Consider the following 27,826-nt stretch of genomic DNA (forward strand, 5'->3'; position numbering starts at 1 on the left):
TTTCTTTTTTTTTTATGAAGGGTCAGTGCATTATTTATTAAGGACAGTGTTTTGTAGAAGAGATTATTTTCCTGGCAAGAAGCTGTCTCCCTGTTATCTGTAAGCTTGTTTGCTTTCCATTTGCTGCGTGCCTTCCCTGAAGTGCCAGTGCCACAGAAAGCATCGTCAACCAGCGGGAGCTGCACTTCAAGGCATATTGAAGCTGCTGTAGTCTTCAAGCGTTAATGAGGGAAGACAAGCCTTGTGGCCGCAGGTGAGTGACTGGTTGGACATGGCAAGCAGCAGGTGATGCTGTCACTACGCTGTTACGGGCGGCTCTCTGGGCAAACGGTGCAGCCGCCCCACACAGCGAGTACCCCAAAAGGAAGCTCACCGGCATGTGTGTTTAATTATACCTAGGTATAATTGTTCAATTGTTAAAATTTAGCTGCTTTGTTTAGCTGTTAGCTTGCTTTGGGGAAATCTTGAGTATTTATCAACACGGATGCTCGGATGTAACTTGAGGCTATTTTATATTATTTTATAATTCTGCCTGCTGTCGGACCATGCAGTGGCAGCCTGCCAATGGAGAAGCCGCTCTCAAAAGTGCATTTAGGTTCTGACTCCAGGAGGGTGACAGATGCTAAGGCTACATCCAAAGGAAGGATTTGAGACATTGCAACACCTATCTCCCCGTGGCAGCCACCAGGGTATTTGCACAAGGGTCAGGTATACCCAAATGCACTCTTAAAGCGAGTGCAGTTTTCTGTCTGCTATTCACCTGTCTGGCAAGTAATGTCTGTGGAGTTGAGGCTTTTTTTTTTTTTTTGCCTTAATTACTATTTTTGGCAGTGTTAACATTCTTGAGTCGAGGCTAATCTTAGGAAGGTTGTCCTTTTTTATACTAAAGCTTTATTTTAGCTGTAGTAAGAATAGGAATCTTTTAAAATACTGGGGGTAAACAATATTCAATGAATATGTACTGATCTGATCAGTGCTTTGATATTGGTTTTAAATTCACCTTAGTATATGGTGTGGAGTTTTTTTAGGTAGAGCAAATGTAGGGTATGATCTGATGTTTTACATGCTTTAGAGCTTCAGGGAACATCCTTATTAGCAGTAGAATTTAAGTGGGCCATAATACCTCAGGTTACATATGGCTTCAAAGAAGACTATGTTATTTCAAAGAAGAAAACATTACAACATGAGCAGATTTTGTTCCCTTTTTCAGCAGAAGCCTGAGAACAGTCTTAATAGCAGGTCTACCAGACCATAGTCTGGTCACTGTGAATTAACAGCAGTCTGGCGCTATGTTACAAAGAAGCATTTTTCACAGTTTACTCCTGGTAAAACTACTTCCCCATATAGGTGAATTTCAAATAACTAAGTTTGCATCACAAAGTTTACGAAACAGCTCAATTCACAGACTGTCTTATATCTGAGAATAAGCTAAAAGTAATGATTTACATAGTTCTGCTTCTGCTTGCTTCCCGTTGCTTGAAAAATCATGCTTTATATCATTTACTACAAGTATCGTTTACTACCTTTTAAAAATAGTAACAGTTTTTGCCAGTATGGAAAACATTTTTCTATAAAATGAAAACATAAAATGGAAAGCACTTTGAGGAAAAAAACCTACACCTTTTAAACTGGCCATAACAGAAAAAGGAACAAAACAGGTGCTAAACCCCCGAGCTTTTACAAGGCATTCACTGTGTATAAAACATCAGCGAAGTTGTAGCTCTAAGACGGCTCTGGTTAATTCATCCCTTTCTTGACGTCTGAAGTGCTAGTTATGAGTACAGTAGGTCGGGCTGCAGGTCCTGGAGAAGCAGGGTGCTGTGTGTGGATGCAAGCCAGATAAAAACTGGTAAAGAACGCAGCCCTTTAGCTTTGGGCCTAAGGCTTATTCAGCAATTCGGTGCGCTGCTCAGGCTTTAGGATTCCGGAGCTCATATTTGTGTGGCCGTACACAGTCTCACCAACGGGCAGGCGAAGAGCCTACAGAAGCTGAAGGAAAGCGTACTGCCCCAAGGGTGCTAAGAGTGACATTCTGGTGTAATGCAGCCATAGTTCCCATGAAAAAAATAGTCCTAAAATGATAAACCTTTGAAGGTTCATTTCACTAGTTAACATCAGTAGTTTTTGCACACCTATGTGGGTTACGGTAAAAAAACCAAACCACCACACACCCCCAAACTGGCACCCTAGCTTAAAAAAAAAACCCCAAAACAAAAAAAAAAACCAAACAAACCCAAACAAAAAACCAACAAAAAACCCCAACAAAACCCCAGGCAAAAACCCCAAACAGCTTTGGTCTGAACACAGTGATCAGATGTCATTAAATTGTCTTACTGCAGAATTTTAGAGAACAGCCTCCGTGCATTTACGGGAGCCAGAGCATCTGTTAATTAGTGTGCTGTTGATCAATATTGTAGTGTTTCTCACTGGTTCACTCAAGAATGGAAGTTGAACAGTATCATAATCCATATGGTTCCCTGAATACGTCTTGGTTTTATGAGATGCTTCTCATCACCTTCATTATTTTGTGGTTTACAGTCGGGTCAAAGGATCAAAGTAAAATTTATGACAGCAGTTATCTTTGCTACATGCAGACCTTGATTTCACTTCAGCAAAATGCAGACAAATTTACCAAGCATAGAGAGTTCTTCTCTTCTCACCTACAAACAAGCCACTAATTTTTTGTGCAGTACATAAGAATAATCCACGCTTTGTCGTTAAGCATCTCTGGGGCCTCTGTGTACACTCTGTGTACAGTTGCAGGGCAGCCACACTCTTCCCATCTTTTTTTAACACTGATTTCTGATCACATTCAACACGTACAAAGACAGAACAGACGGCTGATAACAAATGACGCTTGATTAATAGATTCTACCATAATCCAATTAGTTTCTTAGCAATATAGGTTAAAAGGCAATTTTTTTCCAACCTCTCCTCGCAAACACATTCATACAGTGGCATTATGCTCCCATCACAGCTGATTTGACTTTATTTGCACTAGTACCAAATACAAACTGCTTAACAGAGAGGACACTCACTGCGCAGGCAGTCCTTGCCAGCCGGGGCTCAGGGCACATCGCTTTCAATAAAAGGGATGTCGCTATATTTGCTTTCAGTCACTGCCCACTGCTTCACCGCCTGATCAAGAATCTCGCGGGAGAGACGGTGCGCATAGTCTAGCACTATAGTGCTTGATGGACTCTTCTCATCTGCCTTCGCTGCTATCAGTGATGATTTCTCCCCAGTGCATCCTTCGTGACCTTCCCTGATCCTTTCATCCTGGACAGCATTTGAACCTTGAAAGGCATCCTTGGATTTGATGCATCCCATGGTACATTTGAAAATGCAGCTGCAAAATTCAGTTCAACAGCATGTTTTGATAACCTGGAAATGGTTTCTGTGTTGGATGCACGGTATTGCTGCTTCTTGCCAGTGGCTCCGGTTATTTTCAAAGAACAGAACGTCTCCTTTTGTGCTTCTTTACTTCTGAAGAAATCTGTCAAAATAGAGTTTCATATAAATGCAATAAAAGTCTACCATTTTCAGTGAGCTCAAAGGAAAGCTAAATTCACTACAGGCGCTTGTTGAAGCAACTCTAATAAATCTGCGTGGTATGCGTAAAATGTTTTTATCAATAACATCCATCTAGTACAAGTAGGCAAAGCTTGACCCCAATTCAAGCTGCCTTTGAATGCCATTCCCAGTACGTGATGGAAGCCATCTAGGAGCATAAAGGTCTTGGCGGGGTTGGAGATAAAATATAAAATAATCTGTTTCTTCCAAACGGACAATGCAGTGCTCTTTTCCTGAATCTGTAAACAAATACTGTTTAACTCCAGTGACTGCTGCTGCTAAAGAAAATGAAAATAAAACCCCAAACCACCCCACAGAAGCACCGCACAAGCGCCAGCTAACAAGAGCCTTGTGTCAGGGCTGTTGCACACCCTTTGGCCAGGGGTGAGATCAATTCTCAGAATCATTCTGCTGGTGCTCAGGGAGGCTTGAGCATGCCATCACGAGAAGGTATTCATGAGAAACACGAGCTGCTTTTTGGATTTTCCCCTTGAGAGGTTAGGGGAAGCAGCAGCGGACCGCTATGGCCAGGGTAGTTCTGACGGAGCGAAGGCACCACTCTTCTAAAGCAGATCAATTCTACATCTACAGGAGGGACAGTGACAAACGGAACACCTGACAGGTCCTTTTGGCAACCTCCTCAGGAATCAGAAATGCTCAGCCCCAAATTCTATATATGGGTTATTGTTGTTGTTGTTATTATCCTACAAAGCTGTTCCTCAAGCTACTTTCTCTGCGCAGGCAAAGCAGAGTCTCATGATATGCCTGACTTCGCTTGGCATGAGCTTACCCGCTTATCAGAGCTAACAGCCTGCCAGCCAAAATAAAGACTGCGCTGCACAGAAACCAACTGTTCCCTACAGCTTCGCCCGATGACGTTGTGCTAAGGTCAGCCAAAGTTAAAGATTTTTTTCATAAATAGCCTTCGAAAACATAATCGTGGCAAAGATGTTAAGCTTTATTTATTTGCTTTATATACTGGGGGAAACAGGGGCTCCAATCCAGGAACCTAATCGCAGGCAAATATTTGCAGAGGAAATGGATCCCGTGTGCAGGCGACCGGGGTTCACAGGTCGTGCTGCCCGGTCCAGGACCAGGCTGGCGGTGAGCAGCCTCTCTCCTCCTCCTGCCACTGATCACAGCATCACTCCTGTTCAGCAAAGTTTGTAGGGCTGAAGTGGCCGTGCTCGGCAGCAGTGGCTGGTGTTCCTGGCAGAAAATCAGACCTAAAGGGCTTCTGAAACCGCGAAGTACCTACCGATGTTTTCATACCTATAGCTTTGTATCAGAACATTTCAGCGTTTCAGAGAAAGGCTTGTAAATCATGTCAGTACAATTCAGCGAGCTTCTTCCGCGTGTGACGCCACGCTCAGCGCATGCCAGCGTGTTTCAGAGCAGGCGGCACAGCTGACAAGCCTGTAACACAAACCCTGCTGCTAGCACTTGCAGCTTTACCCAGCACGGAGGACAGCTAAGCCCTCAGTGATATTTTTATTGTAATAACTTGTTATTAAATGAGTAAAAGGCAGGATTCTCTTCCCTGCACAAGAAGCCACATTTATCCCTATGGAGGTTTATTAAAACTCCCCCCATGAGCTTTATATCTGTGTCCATCAACTGCACACACTGAAGAAACCTAAAACGCTCACAGGACATGCGTACAGGCCAGAGGCCAAGGAGATGTCTGAAAGCAATTCAGAAACCTGAATAATTCAAAGCTTTCTAATGGTAATCTCTTGTGCATGTCTAATTTCAATATTTACCGTTAATAAAACATTAATAAGACTAATTTCCACTTGCTCTTCTGGACAAACACGTAGCTTGAAGTATCTAATATGCAAAAAATCACTAATAGCATCTATAACCCAGGATCGCTGATACCCGAAAGCTGCAGCCTGCGCCCAGCCAAGGTACTGGACAAGCTCCTGCGGGAGGCACACAGGTCCGCTGCGTAATCCTTCTCACGGCAGCACTGGTACCAACTACAACTAGATATTGTGTCCTCCTTAGGCTTAGCCAGAACTGTAAATATCGTAGATTTAAACCTCAGATACCCCAACCATACAAATGCCCTATGCCACAGTCAATGTATTTTATCAGAGCTTCATCCCTGACACTTTGTTTAATAACTGTTCAGATCTGGATTTTTTTTTTATCTAAGTTTGGAGCCATATTCTTTTATATGTTACCCTTTTTTTGTGCTTTTTAAAGGAGGTCTGTTAAATGGTAGCCAGATTTAGTTAGTATTTTATCATCATTTTGAGATGTTTCCATCCTACAACTGGAGATTTCATTTCCCCTTCTGTGAGGGACACCAGCAGATGAGTTGGGGTCTAGCAGACAGAAGGAGGGAATGTGAGCAGAGGGAAGACAAGCATCTCCTACAGCAAGTAGGGAGAAATTCCCTAGGTCAGCATCTTCCTCTGTAGAATTCACATCTGTTCCCAACCTTCCTACCTCTGCCTTTTCATTTGGGCGAAACCAACTGTGTGTGTGACTGTCCTGCACAGAGCAAGGGGCGGGCTAGAAAACTTCTAGGATAGCAAGGCATGCACGACGACTAAATTGTTCCAAATTGATTGCTAGTTGAGCTTAAAAGCAAAATTATTGACCCTGGTTTAAATTCCTTGACTGTTGCTCATTTCATTGTTTATAGAGCACACTACTTTCCAAGTCACTGCAGTAAGTTTTATCGTTTGCCCGCTCTACTCGAGTTAATAATTGTTGGCACACAAATGATGGCAAACAAAGCCACCCTCACTCTTCCAGCTGCTTTCTTGTTTTTCTGACAACCATTGCTTGCACATACATGGCGAACACTCTTTAAATCCTCTCCACCTAACTCACTGTCGGAGTGTTAAGTTCTGACAGGGGTTTTAACATCTCTAGCCTTTCTCACAATGCTCACACTCTCGGGGAAGGAGGGAGGGGAGCAAAAATAATAATAAAAAAAAAAGCAAAAAAAAAAAAAAAAAAAAGCTCATTTTACTCCCAGCACGATGTTTCATTCAGTAGCTGCACAAGGCAAAGGTGTCTGATAGGAGCCTGTTTCTTTCCGTGTCCCAGCTGTGCTGTGCTGCCAGCGGTGTCTCGGACACCACCGCACGGATGGCTCAAGGCTCCGCAGAGGCAGCCCCAGGTGACACGCTGCTGCGCCGAGCTGGAGCAGAGGCGAGGGCACTGCCATCTGCTTTGTCACCAGGAGCTACAGCAGCACCACCACAAACCTTAACACGGCTTCTCTTTCAAAGACTGATTTTACAGGTCCTAGTTGTGCTCGGTTTGAGTGGACATACAGTCAGTATGCTTTTCAATACCTCATTTCACTTAAAATAATACACAGTGTTTATCGTATTGAAGAAGAGTCCTGAAATCAATCAATTCCCTTCCATATCCCTGGAATTGGAAGTTCCCGAGGACAAGTTCAGGTGTTGTGTCACCTGTTAGGTCATTTACTACACGGGTGCCCTGCAGTACTACAAGGAGAGAGAAAATACTGAGGGAGTCGTACCGCATAGGTGACCCCCTGTGTGAGAGGGCTAAGCAGCCCCTTTGCCAGCCTGGCTACGTGTTTCCCGCCGAGGTAAGTTCATTCCTAACTACTGCAGGAAACAACAATGGTAAAAGGATGCCTGCAATTCACTATTGTACAATAGAAAATACAGGAGAAATGCGTTAATAGCACAACTGCAGTTTTATTTAGATAAGTAAGACTTTTTAAGGTATTAAAATAATCAATAGGAAATAATTACAAAGGGATAAATGCAAGCTACCCCAAAATAAAGAGTTTCACCTGCCTCTCTGGAATACATTTTCGTATAACGGAGACAGGCGTAACAGCCAGAGCGCTACTGTTATACAACATCTCTAGCTATCACAGGCGAATAAATTCCTGCTGCTGTTTAAATGGCTGCCATCCATAAGACCTTTAGAAAAAACCTCCCTGAAGTTCAATGCTATACCGCAAGGAATCACTTGCTATAACACTTTCTTTTATAGCAGCCACCAGATTAAAAATAAGTCATGCTTTTCAAAACAGCTCGGTGCAGCTTTGCCCAGAGGAACACAGTGGGTAATTTCTGCCGTGGCAGCAGCAGGCTCCTCACTATCCAAACTTCTGGGTTCAACTAGGACTCCTTGTAACCCTTCTCTGGCCAGGGAAGCTTTTAGTTTTCCCCTCAGCATCCACAAGAGAAGCTCAGTATGCTGCTTACCAAAACCACACCTGCTTTTATCAAGTTGTCCCACGTGTCCCCAGTACAGCACAGACAGCGTCACCACTGGGACTCTGCAAAGGGAACCAAGAAATACGACTTGGCACTTGCGAAGACATCAGAGTCCCGTATTGTCACAAAGTTAGATGAATCTGTAGCGCTGGCCTCACAGCAGTCTGTTTGCCTGGTCACCCACAGTATTTGACTTTGACAAAGGTAAAAGGATGATACAGCACTTAAGGAGCGAGACTGAAGGGCAGGCTGCAGCAACTGATACACAGCACCTTATCCCGGGCGTGCAGCAGGGCCACTGCTTGGGCAAGTGGCTCCGGGACTATATGCAGGATGCCGACCTCCTTCCACAGCAAGTCCAGCTACGGACGATTTCAGCAAGGCTGTAGGAGGGGTGATAGGCCGGCATCTGGAGCGCCCCAGCCTTTGCCTCAGCTAAAAATGTCTCTCCCGCTTTCCCTTCTCCCTCTCAGAGCTCCTGCCACCACCTGGACCTTTCTCATCCCAGCGCACAGGGAGAACAGTCAGATAATCACAGCGCTGTTATCACAGAGACAATAAACATTACTCTTTTTAACAAAAACACTCAAACTGCAGGCAGGTAACGCAGCTGGCGTACCAGCAGATGTAAACCAACCAGCGTTCAGGCATCCAGACCTCTGAACTGCACCTCACTGCATTAGATATTTACATCCTCCATGTACTAACGGAGAGAAACAGACAGTCGGAACACCCTGTGTCCGCCGTTTCTCCCCCTGACAAGGTGGGATGTTATCCAGGAGGCTACGAGACAGTGCGCCTTGGGATATCCTGCATTTCTGAATGGAGCAGCGGCACAGGAATGCTGGGGGGATGAACAGCTCGCTCGGCACGCGGCACCTCATCGCTGCCGGGCTCGAGGCTCCCTGTGCAGAGCAGCCCCAGGCAGGGGCACTCACGGTTTTCATTTCTGCCACTAGTTTTCATTTCTGCCTCTCCCTAAACATGTCTTTCTGCAAATCCTACAGAGTAGACCAACTGTAGCAACGCTGATAATAAAAGACTACTTCTAATCATAGGAAATGGAAGTTTTAGAAAGCTAGAGTTATTTAAGACAAGCATGATTCCCAAGATCTCAGCTACCTCAGGCAATCACTGCAACACCTCAACACCCCAAAACAACTTGGGCCACGAAGAGCAGAGCTGGAGCCCTTGTTGTTCCTCTCAGGGCCGTCCTCTCCCTCTCCTGTTGCTTACTGCCAAGGAGAGATCTGAGCTGCAGATTGGAAAAGGCTGGATGCAGGAACCGCAAACCACTGCCGTGCAGGATTAGCACGGGAGTGAAAGTCTGCCGGTTCTCTCCTTCAGGCTACAGCTGGAATTTCAAAGGTTTGTGTTCCCCCCTCCCTCCCAACGGCCAGAACGGATAAAACTTTTGCAGGCTTCCAACCCAGTTTGTAAGTGAATGGGGAAACCACACACTTCCCGGAATGGAGCATGACCTCTAGTTTACTGTGAAAGGCTTTTCAGTACGAGGACAGTCGATGTAGCAAGCAAAGGTGAAGCACAGCAAGGTAAAAATACCAATGGTTCAGAAAACAGCTGTGCCGACAGGCACAGCCCTCAGCAGCTCTAAGCTTAGTTTTCATTCAGGAAAAAAAGTCTGGTTAAAAGTAAAGAACACGGTGTGCTTGGTAGCTGTCTAATTTCATGAAAGCAAAACTGCACCCAGTCAGCCTGTCCCGAAACCCTCCCTCCTCCTCCCAGTACGGCGGTTTGCTGAGCAGAGCTGCACGCAGCTTGGAGGGCAGCCTGAAGGCAAGAGGATGCTGAACCCTTCTTACAGGTTCTGCTCTTGTTTTAACTTTGCTGCTTGTCTAAGCAACTGTACATCCTTCTATTTTCTCCAAATCTGGACAGAAATACGTACAATATGTTAATTCTGCTTGGATTTTCAATGCCTGGTGGTTTTTTCCCCCGATGCCTCGGAGTACAAGTAAGCAGGCATTTATCAGTACAGACGTTTTGCCACACCGGGGACAAGGGAGAATGTTAACGTACCCTCACACAGACGAGAGCGGGATGTCTACTGTCGATGAAAGCCTGTTTTCTAGATAAGTAAGAGTGGGCCAATGGATTGCCTTAGCAAGCGAGGCCTTAAAGCAAGGCTGTAGAAGAAAGGGCATGAAGAAGATTCCCAGCCTCTCAGAAACTCCATCTGCAAGAGGTTTAGCCGGGATTTAAGGAACCCAACTACAGAAATCGCAGAGGAATGCCTTGGCTGAGCGGAAGGAAAAGCTAACGGTCATAGAGGTGATCTGAAACTCTCTAAGAACCCAAATACAAAATAATGCTCAAAATTGGTGAGTGAACAGAAACAAATGTTAAGAAACAGATACAAAGCTTTTAGTACATGCACAGCTGTTTCCTTGCCTTGTGTAAGATGGAAAGACAGGGGTTCAACACATCTTGCAGCAAAGCCCACAGTTCCAGCAATCATCAGCCCAGCCCTCCAGGTGTATTAGCTGCAGATCTGTAGCCTGATGATCCGCACAAATATTTTCCCCACAGCAGAGGACAACGCAAGGCATACCACCAAAGGGTGTCAGAGACACTGCCAGGTCCCACCCCGAGGCCGGGCTGCTGTAAGGCAGGGCACTGGGTCCAAGGGAAGCAGCCTGCTGGTTTATTACAATGCTGCGACAGTTTTGAACGAACGAGAGCGGAAACTGCTCTTTCCCCACATACACCACAAAGCTTCCATCCCAGCAAGTCAGCTGTGGAGTCACAGCCCAGCTATTAACAGCCCACCTTCAGGAGCACTTCAAAACATCAAGCTACTTATACTATGCTAAAGCTTAGGACCTAGCCTTGTTTACAAAGGTACATTCCCGTCTTCTACGAGCGCCAGCCACAGACAGACCACTGCAGACAACGAGCAGGGATGCACAAATCTGTACGAGCGAGAAAGCCCCTCCTGCCGTTATCCCCAGCTGCTGCTCAGCCTGGGGATGCTGCCAGCAAGAACTGATGAGCAGCAGCAGGTAAAACAGCGGATCAATATCTCTGTCTGTCAGGGTCGTGTTTTATTGTAGTATCTGTCACAAGATTGAGCTACGAGCACATGGAGCCACAGATCATACGGCATGAATGAGGTACGCTGGCTCGCTCTGTGATGCCCTTATGAAGGCAAAGGCCCCCACTGGTTTAATGCACATGAAAGTCAGCGGGAAGGAGATGGCCAGGACCTGGCCAAGATCAACCAGAGGAGGGTACAAGAAAAGCACCACACAAACTCATTTTATTTTTTAATCTCCCTATCCAGAAGCTGATTGTAAAACTGGGAAGCAGAATTAGAAATGCAACAGAAGACCTATTTTTTCCACGCCTCACACAGGGACATGCAGGAAAACACGGCCCCACATTTTAAAATCACAACTACATTACTAACAATTGGCAGAAATCAGCCAAGGAGTAAGGGAACGATGTGAGGAGTTAACGAGCAGATGCTCCAGTGGTACAGAAGCCGCCCAGAGCTGCAGCGAAGCACTACGTCAGCTTTAAGCACCGTTCTGTCTCACAGCTCTCCCCCAGTATTTGTTTTCCTGAATCCGATCACTCCCAACATGCCAGCTTCGACTTGTACGGGAGCTGCCGCCCTCATGCGCGCGAAGTGTGGTGGCCAGCAGGCAGGCCGGGTTGTAGAGCCCTGCGCAGCCTGGTGGCACTGCCCGCTCTGCCCCAGTGCCCTGCCATGAAGCCACCTCACCCCTGGAGCCACCAGCAGTGCCAGGCTCCACACAACCCCTCCTGCAACTTGTATGCACCAAAGAGATGTTAAATAATTTTCTTGGTAGAACGCAATGTTCAGAAGAAAACTAATTTATGTGTACCTGAAGGTTAAAAATGCCACTTTGTTAAGACTTGTATAAATCCCTGTATTCTTCCTTCTTTTGTAAAAAATTGCTATATTTAGAAACCTAATTCGGACTCCTACTTCTCGACCTATGAGAAAGCACGTTTCTAAATGTTTCATGATTTTTGCCGTGGCTGATCTTGCCCTACTGAACCTGCACTTAATGGTGTGCCAGGTCAAGGTACCCTGCCCCGTTTGGGCTGGTGCTGAGGCTTGCAAGAGGCATCGGGGCACAGTGGGGGCAGCCGAGACCCCCCAGCCCACCTCGGCCAGCGAACCCAGCTGTGCCACGGCCTCCCCGCAGTGGGATGGCGGCCGACAGAAGCCCCCGCGCCGCTTCCCTTTGTGCCCTGCATCACTCGCCTGGCTTGGCACGGCACTGCCAATTCCCGGGCAATGCCCAACTGGAGCGGCACCTCCCTTGTGCCCAGTTTGGAGGACTTGGGTCCCAGCAACACCGCTGCGAGCTGGCAGAAGGCGCGAGGCACCACCGGGGGTGCTGGAGGACCCCACCCGAAGGCCAAGCAGCCCGCCCGACAGCCCGCCCGACAGCCCACCCCTCCTGCCGTGCTGGGGGTCGGTCCCGCCCGCGGCCGCCGCTGGCCCCACGGCTCACCCGTGGGACACGGCCCACCCCTCCCACGACACCAGCACCAGGCTACCCGCCCCCCGGAGGCCCTACGGAAGGTGGGATGCCGGCAGGGACCTTACCGGCGCGCCGGGGGAGGCTGAAGCGGGAAGCGCATGTTGCAGATGCGGCGCCACTGGCGCGCCCCCGGCCACCGAGCAGCGGCTTCCGCCGGCGGGCAGGGCGCGGAGGGCTGCCCCTTCCTCCAGAGGTGCCTCCAGGATCGGGCCCTCGTCCCACCGGCGCCGAGACCGGGCCGGGCGGTCCTCCAGAGTCCTGTCAGTGAACCAGAAGGGTGGCGAGGCGCGACGAGCCAGCGCCCCGGCACACGGGGACACCGGGACACCGGCCCGCCAGCGGCCCCCGCGCCCCCCCGCGGGCAGGGCCGGCCGCTCCCGCCGGCCAACGCCCAGCCTCCGCCCGCGGCACCGGCACCGGCACCCCCCGCCCCCGCGGCTCCGCCACCGAGCGCCCCCCCCCGCCGGCACCCCCGCCCCACCCCGCCCCGCCCCGCCGGGGAGCGGGCAGCACCGGCCCCGCCGCGCTCGCACAGGTAGCGGTCGGGGAGGGGCCCCCACCCATCATCATCATCATCATCATCATCACCAGCCACATCAGCACCATCATCTCCTCCCCCACTCACACCGCTCCGCCGGGCGCTCCCCGCGGCACCGCCGGGGCGGCAGCGCTGGGGCTGCGGGGCGGGGCGCGGCTCTGACCCCGCCCCCGACAGCGTCCTGGCCCCGCCCCCTCTTGCAGCGCCCCGCCCCCGCCGGACCGCAGCGCTTTAAAATGCAAACAGAAACGGGAAAAAACGGGAGGGATCAACGCATCCCCTTGGGGTCTAAGTGGGGGGGGGGGGGGGGCGGGGGTCGGGAGGGGGGAATTAGCCTGTCAAAAGCTCCGGGGGTGGGGATGGTGCGTTGGGCCCAGCCCACGCCGAGACACGGAGCCACCCGTCAGCCAGCGGGTGTTAATTACCAGTGAATATTAATGTTAATTACTGGTGAATAATAAAGTACAGGACAGCTGGGGCGAGGCCTGAATGAGCTGTGCAGCTACAGAAAAATACTAATTACACCAAAGCTTTTTAACATACACTCCCACCCGAACAGAAAGCTTCCTGAACGAAGGAGCTGAGCAAATGAAAATTATACTCTTAATTTTTTTTAAAAAAAGGCAATGCTACAAAATGAAAAATACTTCCCCAGCGAGGCCGTGAGCAGACATCCCATGCTGGGTGAAGTGTCCTTGCTCTGGGGGAGCGCTGGCCCACGGCCACCACAGGTAGCACAGCACGTGCCCAGGGGGTCAAGGTGTTCAAGGTGGGCTGGGAGCAGCCTGCTCTGGTGGCAGCTGGCCCTGCCCAGGGCAGGGGTTGGGACTGGATGGTCTGGGAGGTCCCTTCCCACCAGCCAGGCTGTGGTTCGATGCGCTGTTTGACACCAGCTGTAGCTCCATGTGCGGCTCGGGAAGGAGCCGGTGCTGCCCGTAGCCAGGGGTCCGTGAGCTCTGCCCGTGCCAGCCCCCTCGGTGGGGCTTGAGCGGGTTTAACCTGGAATAGGAAATTTAGCTCTTGCCCATGATCATCCAGACATGTTCTTACTTAAATTAGAATTACTTAGAATTGAGATAAGCCATTTGCCTAGTTTTGGTGGCCCTGCCCAGGGCAGGGGGTTGGGACTGGCTGGTCTGTAAGGTCCCTTCCAACCCAGCCAGGCTGTGGGTCTGTGATTCCAAAACCCTGCCCTTCGGCGGCGGCAGCACGCTCTTCAGACACCTGTGCTGGCCCATGGACAAACCTTCCTACACGCTGAGGCAACGGTTCTATCGTTGAGTAGGTCTCTAACCTATTTCCAGCTAGGCATCTGCCAGCCAAGGCATTTATTGCGTTATCAAAGCCAAAGAAAACACTACGTTGGTAATATAAGTCAAGAAAAACGTTATTATAAATGTAGCTGCTGGGTCACATTTAGCCCGTTGCATGGCTGTGACCAAGCCCAGGCGGGGCCGTGGGGGACCGGGAGAGCAGAGGCATGGGAAAGCACCCCACAGCCCCCCGGTCCCTGCTGCCGGCCCCATGACCGGCACCCCCAGCCCCCCTCCCTAGCCCACCAGCCCAGGGCAGGGAGGGCAGGCGCCCTACACCCTCACATGCCACCAGCGGGATGTTACAGGGAAGGCTCGCTGCTTACGGCTATCGCGACCGCTTGACAGCACCGTGCAATATGACACTCATCACCTGCAAACAGTCCATCCGTGAATAAAAAAAAAAAAAACAACCAACTTGTTTTACTAATTATTTCCTTTGGGGCCCGGAGAAAGCATTCAGCTGACAAGTGCTGTGCATGGAGTTTGCCTTTGCCGTGTCATTTCATCCAGCTCTGACGGGAACCGTGCTGCCCTTAGGGACGGAAGGGAGAGTTTCTGGGGCTGGGGTGCAAGGAGGGTGCAAAGCTCGACCCTCACCGCCGGCCTCCTGCCAGCTGCAGTTCCCAGGACAACCTCAGGTACCAGCATCAGCTCTGGGTCCTCACACGGGCTATTTTTCAGGGGTGTGTGCCCCAGCGAGGAGTAAACCCCTTGGGAGCTAAGCATGTGCATGCAAGTGTTCCCAGGAGCCTGCTTTCGAGCTGACCCAAAGCCTGTTTCAGGCCAGCGGCACTATTACCCTTTGATTTCAAGAAGCTTTGACCGAGGGCCCGCTGACCTGGGTAGATTTTAATCAGATGTTTTTCTTACTGCTTTAGTCTGCCTCTGGGTGGCTGGGGGAGCAAATCAAATGAAATCATAGCCCTGAGAGTGAAAACAAGACGGCGTACTGGAAAGGCACCATTACCTTGCATTAACACAGTGGTATTATTACAACGGTGATTTTTAAACTGTATTGAAACAGTTTTTAATACGAACTTCCTAAGTTATTAATATCTTTATAGCGGTTTATGGCTACCATGCTCTTTTTTAGTCTAACCTGGTTTCTAACACAAGGCTCCACTTCCAACTTCAGCTTTGAAGCGAGTGTAGTTCCCACCAAGCAGCTTTGAGACGCGGGGCAGACATTTCACAGGCTGCCCTCCTCTGCACGGCACATCACCAGCACCCGATTTGATCTCTCTGTTATGTCCCAGCGGATAATAACCGCAGGGCACGTGTGCAGCACTCGCCTCCCCGTCTCACATCCGACAACAAACCGTTTAGTCTGAGCAGCAGCACTTCAATGTAAAGCAAGGGGGGATGATGGGGAGTTAAGAAGAAGGAGATACATGTGATGGGAATTTCGAGCTGGTATTTATTTCTGGGTGCCAAAATGTATTTAATATTTTATTAGCTGTGGAGTATGCAAGACAGCTTATGCTGTTTGGCTCAAGCAGAGCAGTCAGTCTTTTTAAATGCGGAACATCCATTTGAAATGATTACCACCAGGCTCAGACCAGGCAGTCGATGAAATATTTAGCTCATAAAGCATTTCAGGGTAAAAGGCTGGGGCCAGACACAGGTGCTGTGCTGCTGAAAACCATGGTGCCCAAATCTGAGGTAGCCCAGCCCCAGCACGGAGGCCTCCGAGGTGCAGCAGTTGCCTAGAGAAGGGGCTGTGGGGTCCCCAGGGTACCCTACGCCCTGCCAGGGCACAGGAGCCCGTGCCGTGCATGGACTGGTTTGGGAGGACACAGGCACCAAAGCCTTTCCTGGGACTCAGTTTCCCAGCTCATGCTGCCTCTTTCACCCCTCTCCCCAGCTGGAGCAGCTGAAAACACTTTCCTATACGGGTAAGGAAGGAACTCTCCACATGGAAGACATTGTTTTGAACCACGTTTGATGTTTTTGTTCCAAAAGATCTGGTATGTATTTCATTAGCTGTTTTTACTAGTTATTTACTTATTAGAGTTTGTTAGATCTTCTTATAATAAAGTCCAAGCCCTGTAAATGCTTGGCATGCCCTGCTCGGGTTGCACGTGTTCACCTCAGTGGGGGAAAATTGCTGGGATGTCCCCTGAGCGGTACAAGCCCTTCCCGATAACAAGGTGCATGCAGCATAAATACATTTACAGCAGGAGGAAAATGGTGCAAACTGAGCCATGGAAATTACCGGATAAGGCCAGTATTGGCACTGCTGGAACGGTACCCGGCTGCCGGGCTGGGTGATAGCAGTGCTGGTGTTTCAGAGGAATTTCAGTAAGAAATTGCTCAGCTACTACTTTTGGTGTAAAATTTGTCACATACCAGCCTCTGTACCAGAAGGCAAACTTTTAATGAGTTTGTCCCAGGGTAACTGGATAAATGAAATGTGGTTTCTCCCTCCCTCTGATACGATTGGACAGTTCCTGCCCTCATCCTTCCACCTGCCACCCTCCACGGCTCCTCCACATTCACAAACCTCTCCCCCTCCAAGTCTTCAGCTCCTCCTCTGTGTCCCGTAAACCCGCGCTATCCTATGCTCATTTCTGTACTACTTGCATCCCCTTCTGCTGGGCAATATCTCAGCTCTCTCCCTTTTCACCTGCGCCCAATGTACAATAACCCCAGAGCTTCTTCCTCACGTTCTGAGCGGTGCTGGGTGCTTGGCTGGGTGGGCAGTGAGCAGCTCTGGTTTGGACTAGGTGCTGCCCAGGTGGTCCTGCACGCTGACAAATGCCAGGTCAGATTCTCCCTGACTTTCTTTCAGAAAGCAAGAAAAAAGAATTATTTTTCCCAAGCAAGGCTGAAGTTAATTTAAGAACCCATTGACATGGGATGTGGCGTTCAAAAAGGGCTCTCAAGCACCATGGAGGCGTGCTGGACCTGTCCAAACCCAGCCGCCAACTCGGTCCCTACTCATCAGTTGTACCTGTATTAGGATATCAGTATACAGCCTGAAGAGCTAAAAACCCCCAAAGTTTTTTCATTGACTAAAATCTCCTAATAATCCAAACGCCTGAAATTTTTACGTGGTGTGCTCTGACTGCCTTGCAACAAGGTACTTTGGTAGAATTTTAATATCAAACCCATGATGCAAAGGAAGTCTGCTTCACTACAACAAACAGCTCTATAGGCTAAGTAAACACTTTGTAAATAAAGTGTTTCGCTGATGGGAAAGATGTTCCTCTCCTCAGCTATAGATTCTTCTTTACCTAACTCCTGTTTCGTTATACACTGCTCTTGCATTCTGCGCACAGCTCAGATTTACCAAAGCCTTTTCTCAGAGCTCATCTTTTCTGAAAATGTTTCCTCGATGTTTGTAACCACGTTGATTAAAAGTAATGCAAGTATAATTAGGGTATGCCCAAGCATACGCCACGGAAATCACTCAGTGCTGCCCTAGTTTTCAGCTCTGTTGCTACCAAAAGTACATGACAGTGGTGATTGCATGTTTGCTCTGAACCTTGGGGCACAACATCGATTTCCAGATCATGATTATTTTTGATCCTCCTGCTCTCAAAAGAGGGTTCGATATTTTTTAAGTTTAGAATAGAAAAGAATAAAAATTTGAAATATAAAATCCTAATTCCACTTTCTTGCATGAAGGTATTCTGAACTTTTAAAATATAATGTTTAACCCATTGCTATGGATATGGGTTTTCTTTTCTTTTCTTTTTTTTTTTTTTTAATGTGCATAAACTGCTATAGCTCAAAGGAGAAAAACAACATGAACTGTCAGTATATTCCCTGAATTTCGTACACATCAATGAACCCCCTGCACTAGGTGAGAATAGCTGACGGTTATCATCAGTCTTCATCATGATCACAGTGAGATATTTGGGGCAAGACCTGTTTTTTTTCCAAAAAATGGGGGAAATGCCCTGTTTAGCAGTAGAACTTGAAGCACGTGCTCAGTTTTACTCATGTACTTACTCTTCAGTGCGTGCTGCAGCATTTCAGTGGGTAGGGGCTGGGCTGCAGTAGTTTGTTTCATCCAGTCACTGACACCTGCACAAAGACATTTGGAACTACTTAAGCCACCACATTTGCAAAAGTTTCTGTGAAGAAATAACATTATTTGCTTAGAACTTGTCTAGATGCTTACAAGTGATGTCTAAGAGAATTGCGACAATACATGACGCTGTAAAGGCACACTGCCCAAATAAAATGAGATGCAATGTGTGGGTGTGAATTCTTTTCTCCCACAGAACAACTCTACTTATCTGTAATAAAAAAGAAGAAACCAGAAGAGGGGTTATAAAATAAATTACACCTTTCTATGCAGCACAAATGTTTAGCCAACCGAATGCAATAGTTGGATGCCTTTGTTTCAATGTGTGTTAGCCATTAACCAAGAAATTAATAGCAAGTTTATAGCAGAAGTCTATTTGGGCAGTTTTAGGAACCTTTGAAACAAAAATTAATTCACAAAGTGGATCCTGGTTGTTTGATAAAACCTGTGATATTTTCGAGAAATTACCTCATACTGCATCTCATTGAAATAGTGTTAAAAAGGACCCATTAAGAAAATACGCTGGGTATTTTGTAGAACAGACAAAACAAAGTTTACAAGGAAGCATTGGGTCAGAGAAAGCCCATGGAAACTTTTGTCCTTTGTCATCTGCAAGAAAAGGCCTGAAATGCTTTCCCTGTTTCTGCTTTTTAGCACAAACCTGGCACCTGTTTGTGATAAATCACCTTTATTCCATCCTTCATCATTTTTGTACCTCTCCCGTCTTATACATTTGTTTAGCAGATTTATCAAGAAACATTAATGAAACAGGGTGAATATTAAATACTTAAAAACATAGCTATCTAACATAGGTTACAGCTTTTGTAGCGCTGCTACGATACAAGAAGACACTTTCACCATAGCCTACATATAGCAAGGTAAAACCGGGATCAGAGTCTGGCATAAGGACATCGAGGGAAAAAACTTTGGGGCCAGAGGAGGACACCATACAGAACATTATAGCTGTAAGAGGAAGAATGGGATTAATCAACGTTTGGATTATTAGTCACACCAGATGTAAGGTATCCTTCCTTCCTTCAAAAAACCGAGATGCTTTTGCAACGTAAAGCCACATTTTATATGTGCCACTAGCTCTAGAGGTGTGACTAGGAGAAAAATGTTTTTTAAGCTAAAACCCCAAAATACTAAAAATTCAAGACTTTTGTAAGCATTTGGTGACTGATAGGAATTAGTTGCACCGTGCGAGATTCTCCCAGGTTGCTCCAAAGCCTGAAGATTATTACAAAAGCCCTAATGCTGTCTTAATGCTGTTGGGGCTTCTCAGGTTGTGTCCCTACAACAGCGAGCAGTAGGCTCACTGTGGCTCGCTGGGCTGCCCCCGCTCCCCAAGGGCTGTGCAGTCACTCTCTTTGAGTAAACAGTGAGCAAAGACACCTGAGGAATCCAGAAGCAGCCGAGAAATCTTTAAACCCAGTTCTGAGTATGAATTCTCATTTGAGATGACAGTTTTCCAGAACACTGGAATTTCTCCCAGTGGGAAGAGGTGGATCGTTGCAGCTAGCGGGGGCTCGCTGGCGGCATGCCCTGACCCGGGCTCTGTGCTAGGAGAGGACTAAGCTGTGTTCCGAGCACTGCCCTCAGCCAAGCCTACGGCTCATCTTGGTGCCATGGTGATGACAAGGGCTTTTTTTAAGTAACCTTTCTAAAAGGTGGCTCCTTCCGTGGCGCCTGCAGGAGCTGAGCCGAATCACCAAAGCAGCACTGCACGTTCAGCACGAAGGAGAAGCACCAAGACATCCTTCCCAGGAGCTCTGGGGCAAGAGGCAGCTGGACCTTCTGCTTCAGGCTGTATATGGAACTGGAGACCGTGTTTGGCAGAGGGTCAGCAGCGAATCTGAACAGACGCTGTCAGCCTCTGTGCAGCCAGGCACCTCCCTGTGAGCGGACACCATCCTTACTCCATGTGCACCACTAGAAAACATAAACAGGGAAAACAGAAGATACTAAATATTACTTACATTTTTGCTAATAAGGCAGTACACCAGCCAGATAAATATCCCTAATATATATGCGAGTCTTCTTTTCTTTCTTCTTCTTTTTCTTTTTTTTTTTAATCAATATCTGACGGCACTAAAACATGAAGCACGGGAGGACATGCAAAGCGCAGTCCTGAAAACACCAGGCAGCAGCACAGCGAGGGGATTAAGCAAACATGGGGCATTAGAATATTGCAAAGAGGATCAAAAGAGATTTTCAACTGAAAAGCCACCCACTAGAATTAGAGTCAGCTGAGAAGCCAGCCAGACAGAAAGTGGGTAAATCCTTTACATTTAGATCTCTCCTAGAATAAACTCAAACTTTGGGATGTGCACTGCAGTAGGACACATCAGGCTTCCCTGTGACACGAGGCTGCAAGCAATGCCATCTTCTTTCTACATTAAAATTATACCTTCCTAATAGTCAAATATTACCTGCAAAAAAGCAAAAATCACCTTGAACATGGTCACTGGCACACCAAAAACTAAGAACCCTGAGGACAGCAACAAAGGAGTAGCTTTACAAAAATCACCGCACAAAGGGAAATAATGCAGAGAAATAAGGGGAATTTAAGGACCTAATCTTCCTGTAACATTTCCTTCTCCAAAATAAAAATCCCTCTCAGGATTCCCATTCCAAAAAGGTACGAAAATACAACATTAAGCAGGAAATTGCTTTGCAGCAGAGATGAAGACACACATCACTGCACATGAAGCTGGGGATCAGCAGAGCAGGGACACGGTGAGACCTTCCTCTCCCCCGCCTTGCAACGTCTGGGGACATTAATGTATGGAACATGGAGAGGTAACATGTTCCAGGGGCATGTTGTACCCACAGCTGTGCCTTCATGTTTTCACACCGACATCAACATCATTACCAGCAACAACTGAAGAAGGCTAAAAAATATGAAACAGGAGTAACAGGCTTTGTATTTGCCCTGGGTTGGGTGGGGATGGAGTTAACTCCTCCACGGCAGCCCGTGGAGTGCTGCGGTTGGGATTTGGGGCTGGGATGGTGCTGATGACTCACCAGTATCCTGGCTGTCGCCAAGCGGTGCTCGCACAGTGCCAAGACTTTCTCTCCTTCCCACTGTGCCCCCGCGGAGAACGCATTCAATGGAATTGTTCTGCGATGCTCAAGATGTCCTGTTTTCCCCCAGGATTAAAAGTTAATGTTTCCTCCTGAAATCAAATTGCAAAGACAAGGGTATTGGGGTCTGTGTATACCGTGAATGACATCCATCTTCTTATTTTCTTCTTTGCCGTTACGTGGTTATATATAGCATTTCTATTTATGACCTCCAAAAAATGTTTATTGCACTTTGCTGTTTGGTCTATGCACTGTCATAAATTTCACTGTGTACAAGAGTCCTGATAATAAGATTATGCAGCTGAAAACCTCCTTCCACTGGAGGGACAGGAGCAGGAGAGCTGCCCCGAGCTGCCCAAAGAGGTGTCCTGTGCCCTACGATGTGCTCAGCAAGACAAGCTCAGGGAAAGGAGGAGGAAGGGGGGGACCTCCGTGTTTGTGGTGTTTTGTCTTCCCAGACAGTGGTTGGTTGTGCGTGCTGAAGGCTGCCTTCCCAGGGAGCAGCCAAACACCTGCCCGCCGACAGGGAGCCGTGAAGAAACGGCTCCTCTGCCCCGCTTGCACACCTGGCTTTGGCTTCACCTGGTGAGCCACCCCCATCTGCACCCACCGGGCTTCTCACCTTCCCTCTGCCTCCTCCGGCTCCATCAGGAGGTGGCAGGGTGTGAGCAGCCAGGTGGGTGCCTGGCTGTTGGCTGGGGCCAACCCACCATATGATTTCATCCCAGCTGTGTACAGAGTACATCACCCTGCCCCTAAGAACTACTGTGTTCCCTGAAACATGCTCGTCATGTGTTTTCATGGACAAGCCTACAGGCATTTAGTAGGTATGAAATGGAAAGTTTTTCCTGGTACTTGTAGTAACTCCCCAAAGCACCTTCGCCCACATCAGCTTCTCAACCTTGAGAAATTCAGGCACGCAGACCTGTGAAAGGGCCGGCTCTTGCTGCCACGGGAGCAGCTGCAATGTCTCTGGCTATTTTAAGAGCCTGGCCCATTTCTCTCGGTTCTCCTCGAGGGCAGGCATGCATCCCCCTCCCTTTAGAGGATGCCTTTTGTGTCGTTTGTTGCTCAGCGGGGCGGGGGGACCACCGCACCCCCACCCCACGGTGCAGGCTGAGCCGGTCAGTGCACTGATGCGGTGGGCAGAGAGACCGGCTCCCTCTGAGCCCAGGGCAAATGGGTTTCCAAATGGGAAATGAGCCAGAAGATGCCTTAAAAAGAAGCTGGGGTAGAAACTCCCTCAGAGGCTACATTAGGGCAAGGACAGGGGACTGAAAGAGTGGGGTGCGGGGGATACGCATCCCTTGGGGAGATTTACGGGTGACTGGATCAGAGCTGTTGCTGCTGAAGACTTTCCTTTCCCGAAACTGCCTGGCTGGCTGCAATCAAACCCTAGGTGCTTTCTCTCATACACCGACATCACCTTTTGCAGCACAAATGTTGAATAAATTCCTTTATAAAGGCACAAAATTACTTCAGCTGTCACCGAAATGAGAAGATAAATTTGAAATTATTTTTCAGAAGAGTCTAATCTGCTGACAAAGAACTGTCATCGTGATTGCAGCATGTAATAAATATTTTGATACCTACAGACATTATCCAATACCTAAATGATCTAATTATCTTATCTGAGCTACTATCCAATATTAGATATCTTTTCCACTGTATGAAGAGGTTTTCAGCCGCATAATCTTAAAATCAGGACTCTTGTACACAGTGAAATTTATGACAGTGCATAGACCAAACAGCAAGGTGCAATAAACAGCGTATATATAACTACATAACGGCAAAGAAGAAAATAAGAAGATGGATGCCATTCACGGTATACACAGACCCCAATACCTTTGACTTTGCAATTTGATTTCAGGAGGAAATGTTCACTTTTAACATGGTACAAGTAATTTATCCCGGGGGGAAAAAACATCTTGAGCATCGCAAAACAATTCCAGTGAAATAAATGTCAGTTATGGATGGTCTGTGTAACTGTTAACTCTGCGCTGAGAGATTCAATGGAGCATGAGGGCACATTTCAGAGGCTCTTTTAGGATAGAGCCTAACGTTCTGCTTTCAAATCTCAGTTTTTCCAATTTCTAGTTAAATTTATGATCTCCATTTCTGCCTTAATTACAGCAGTGTGAAGAATATTTTAGTTGGAAGACCGAGTTAGCATAAGCTTGCTACACACTTATTTCATTAAAGCAGGGCTTTGAAGAAAAGCTAATTTTGCTTGCATATAGAATAGATTTTATGACTGAAAAGACTCAAAGTATTTGATCTGATAATATGCATGATTCTAAATAACCCCTTGAAGCTTATGATCAGCTGAAAAAAAAATTGAGCTGGTGTGCCACTAGTATATGATGTGAACTAGTGAAGTGTTTGTGGAAGCTTTGGGACAGGATAAAACTAGGATTAGGAGCTAGGTTTTAGTAGTCAGTGTCAATTGAGATCTGGTGCTCACCTTTGACACGTGTAGCTTTGGGACTGGCAGGGCCTGCTGTGCTAAGCCAGGGAACGGTTGGATGCTAGAGCAAAAATGCACATCCAGAAGTACAACTGCCAAAGCGCACGGAGAGGCGATGCCGAAGGACTGGCCTGCAAATAGGGCTTAGACTGGAGGATAAACAGGCTCTAAGGCAAAAGCGAGTTTAGAGGGGCCTGCCAAAAAAACCAACCCCAAAGCTACAAAATTTATAGCTGGAAGTTTAGTGGTGGTAGCTCCAATCTCCATTTTCCAATAAGCTTTGGCTTACAAAAAAGCACAACTTTGCTGGTATGAACCGATGCTGCCTTTTTTCTCTGAGCAGAAATGTGCATGAGAAAAATGTTGTAAGGTAGTATATGATAATTAAACCTGTCTGGATCAGCCCTTGGCTGTTGTAGAGCACATCTGTCAACAAGCATCAGGCATCCCATATCATATCAGTTTGGGATGTAGTCCCAGGTTTCGACAAGGGAAAAACGGCACAGATATACATAAATATATATATATATATATTTGGTTGGGGTATTTTTGTACGCTAATAACCTACTATGATCCAATAGCTCAGGTCTTGAACTGACTTTTGGCATAATGTCATACAGTTACTTTTTGATAAAGCAGTTCGCAGTTCACATAGGAAAGGCGGTATTATCTCTGAGAGACAAATGGATCACAAAAGATCCGGGAAGGCCATCCTATCCCCGGTGATCTGCCAGCAACCCTACAGCTTAATATCGGAACTTCACTCCTACTAACTGGAATAACTTGTCACTCTCCTTCTGGCTCTCCTTTCTTCCTCTCGCCCCCGCATCAAAGTCTGCTTTTTGATGTTTGAATTAAACATGGTTCATCTCACACAGCTCGAAGTTCAAGGTCCTACTTGTATGGGGCATGACATCTTACTAGCCGGAAAAATTTAGTCAAATGCGGGCTCTGTGATGAGAGGCCAACAACTCATGCCATTTCCACAGCAAAACTTGTGTCACTCAGCTCCAAAACAAGCCTGCATTTAGTGAGCTAAAGGAGCTGTTCAGTGGCTGGGCCAAGAGCTCACAAACACACACGGCCAGACAAATTCTTTTCAGCAAGCGTCAACAGCACACAGACAGACGGACACGCATTTCAAGCCTCAGTTCTTCTGGATCAGAGAGGATGAATCAGGATGAATAGTTCCAGCCAAACAAGAATATTGAGTATTTTCATCTATCTCATGTACGAACAGCATCACATACTATCGGTAATTAAATAACCGCTTTATGTCTATGACCTGGCTGCCTGGCTGCTTACGGAGCTCTCGTCAGGGCACCGTCTTGGAACATCGTACACACTGTTCTCACCGCTGTCCTCCCAGCGGAAAATTATATTTACTTTTTAACAGTGGAGAAACAAGGGACAATGAGGGGGAACGGGCGGGGAGGTTTGGAAGATGCGCAGACTTATCAGTGTGTGCAGTCACGGGCTGCGCGGAGATCTCCAAGCTGGTGCTGGGCACGCGTAGCTGCGTGGTGCTGCACGGCTCTGTGCTGCAGCGACAGCAGGGATGCTGCAACGACAGCGGGGATGCTGCAACGACAGCGGGGATGCTGCAGCGACAGCGGGGATGCTGCAGTGACAGTGGGGATGCTGCAGCGACAGCGGGGATGCGACAGCTCACCTGCAGCCCGCTCCGGTGTCTGAACGTAGCGTTGCTTCGCAGGGTGCAGGGATGCCCAGCAATGGCAGGCAAGGAGCTGCTTGCATCGAGAGGAAGAGTAAGGTCTCTGTTTAATAATTAGTCCTTCTACTGCTGTTGGTGCTGGGTGGGATAATACTAAAATGATTTGCCCCGGGTCACCCAAACGACTCAGAACAGAAAAAGAAAACTGCCCCTTTGTTTTTTTGTAGTCACTCCTTAGAGCAAGATTTCATATAATGGAGTGATAAATTCATATTGGCATAAGTGACAGTATTATCAATGATTTCAGTAGAGCCAAGACCCAAGTTTTAAGATTTCAAAACCAAGTAACCTTTCTTCTTTGCCCAAACCGATCCTCTGAGCTTTGCCAGTCATGTTTTTCTACTCCAAAAGAAAGATCCCAGGCCACTGCACGTTGCTTATGGCTGTAAACAACTTGCTACCCAGTTTACTATTGGCATGATTTTAATTGGTAAAGGAGTTTGTAAGTTATTTTTTTTTCTAAAGCCTTTTGACAGAACTGATTTAAAATATAAATAGAAACCTACTGTAAATACAAATAACTTTGACTGAAGATGGGTCTGTTGAATTTACTTCTGAGATTCCCTGCACGCTTACAATACAAGTGCTCTATTTCAAACAAAATGACAATGACAATAAATTAATGACTTGTGTTAGTGAATCTAACATATTATTTCATGTATATCACACACACTGTTACGGTCTCCTGCCATCATGATGTGTGATGTTCATATAACAACACAGTTAAGAGAGAATGGTCATCACCTTTTATATTAAGGTGAGGAAAAAATGAGAAACATTTCTTGCTTGGAAGGTGCTTGTTTGGAAATAATTTTGAAACACTAGCTCTTTCAGGAAAGGCAGCAAAATATCTCTCCTGTCATCTTATAAGAGTAGCCTGTGAGCCACGTTAATCATCTCAGATTGAAGCTTCCAACAATATACAGAAGAATTCCTTCAGTATTATTAGAAGTTACAAGTTTTATATGTGTTCTTAAATTAATCTAAGCTTCACCTGCTTCAAACACTATACCCCAAGTAATAAGTGTTATAACAGGTCGTTTGTGCTCAGGGAATTATTTTTGGAAGAAGCTCCTGCTTGACGCAAAAGGGCAAAGGCCACTGGAATTTAAAGTCAAGAATTGCCTTCTCTTGGGTGGGGCTTGAATCTACACAGCCTGTGGAAGCCCATATGATCTTTTAATTCAAAGGATTTCACTAACACTGCCTTTGGAATATTTTGTCTTTAGTGACATTTTGCCAGGTTTTATTAGTATTTACTCATGGTTTTGCGTATGGGCTTGTTAGAGAATGGAATTGCACACAAGATTTGGTCTCTTTCACCAGCACTGTGACTTCTTTGAGTCTTTATTATGCTGCAAATTTAGTACTGTTATTTCATCCTTTGAAAGCAAAAAAGCCATTTCATGCTATAAAACCTCTGCATTTGACTCTGTCAGTATTATAGGCATGAATAAATAATTTTGTCAAAAAATGCTGGCATCTCTTTGGATATTGATACAGCCTCTTTCTTCTCCCTAGCAGAATACTAGAAGCAAGATTTTGTGCTCCTTCTGCCCCTACCCCAGCAGATATCGTGGTGTTAGAAATGTTTACGTAGGCGTGTTGATGAACTCTGCACCGCAATAGCATCCACACACACCCTTCACCCCCAAAATCAAGACCCCAAAGACCCAGCGCTGCAGCAGTCGTGAAAAGACGTTTTGGAAAATTTCTCAAAGGTGTCACCGTGTGTTAGTCAAGTGAACAAAGTCTGTTTATTTGAGCTCTGAAACATTTTTTTTAATTCCTCAAATACACTCCTGCTGTTCCTACAGACATGCATGTAGCAGATGGAAAACGCATTTATTCAAGCTTAGCTCCTGAACGCTGAGCTATGCGGCTGGCAGTATCATAGGTGGCGGCGTATACACTGGGTGGATACTAAGCCCCTGGGTAGCAGCAAAAATAACGTTAGCTTTTTCTTTTACCTTGTGAGGAAAGGTAGATCTAAGATCTTGTACAGAAAATCCGTCTATTGATACAGCCTCACTTTTGAGAAATTTTGGGTTCTTATTTGCTGTTAAATTACCTTGGAGGGATGTCACTGATAACCACGTTTAGTATCGTAATTATCACCATTATCACCCTGGTAAACTCAAGTGTGGTATTGGAAACCATCGCGTGATTTTTAAAAACTTAGTAATACATTGTGTAGGCAAACCTACCCTGTGCAAACTTCTTTCTAGATGAAAGAAACTTGCATTTCGTGGAAACAGGCAGCACCACCCACAGCAGGATGATTTCGCGTTGCTTTGAAGAGCCGCG

The 27,826-nt window shown here is 47.0% G+C and overlaps 1 protein-coding gene and 1 long non-coding RNA gene across 5 annotated transcripts; one reads left to right on the forward strand and one right to left on the reverse strand.

The window, feature by feature from the left end:
* On the reverse strand, nucleotides 1–27,826 carry LOC308068770 (small membrane A-kinase anchor protein). 4 transcript variants are annotated; one of them, XR_013930125.1, is made up of 5 exons: nucleotides 25,457–25,502; nucleotides 18,152–20,162; nucleotides 12,406–13,877; nucleotides 7,788–7,861; nucleotides 3,329–3,496 (listed from the first exon to the last, which is right to left on the reverse strand). XR_013930125.1 is itself a non-coding variant. In XM_080399935.1 (3 exons), the coding sequence occupies exon 3, from the start codon at nucleotides 3,328–3,330 to the stop codon at nucleotides 3,067–3,069; it is 264 nt and encodes an 87-aa protein (XP_080256061.1). In that variant the 5' UTR covers nucleotides 3,331–4,782; nucleotides 7,788–7,861; nucleotides 12,406–12,540; the 3' UTR covers nucleotides 1–3,066. The 4 variants fall into 4 exon arrangements, 1 of the variants encoding a protein (XP_080256061.1); XR_013930123.1 differs by lacking the exons at nucleotides 7,788–7,861; nucleotides 25,457–25,502 and adding an exon at nucleotides 27,727–27,826 and having other exon boundaries at nucleotides 3,329–4,782; XR_013930124.1 differs by lacking the exon at nucleotides 7,788–7,861.
* LOC308068771 lies at nucleotides 13,872–20,298 on the forward strand. Its single transcript, XR_013930126.1, has 2 exons — nucleotides 13,872–16,161; nucleotides 19,901–20,298. It is a non-coding gene; the product is annotated as an uncharacterized lncRNA (long non-coding RNA).

The sequence above is a fragment of the Falco punctatus genome (assembly GCF_963210335.1).
Source record: "Falco punctatus genome assembly, chromosome: 8".
Lineage (NCBI taxonomy): Eukaryota > Metazoa > Chordata > Aves > Falconiformes > Falconidae > Falco > Falco punctatus.

Excerpts from the sequence above, each read along its gene's own strand:
- LOC308068770 (XM_080399935.1), bottom strand. The coding sequence starts at position 3,330 with ATGGGATGCATCAAATCCAAGGATGCCTTTCAAGGTTCAAATGCTGTC.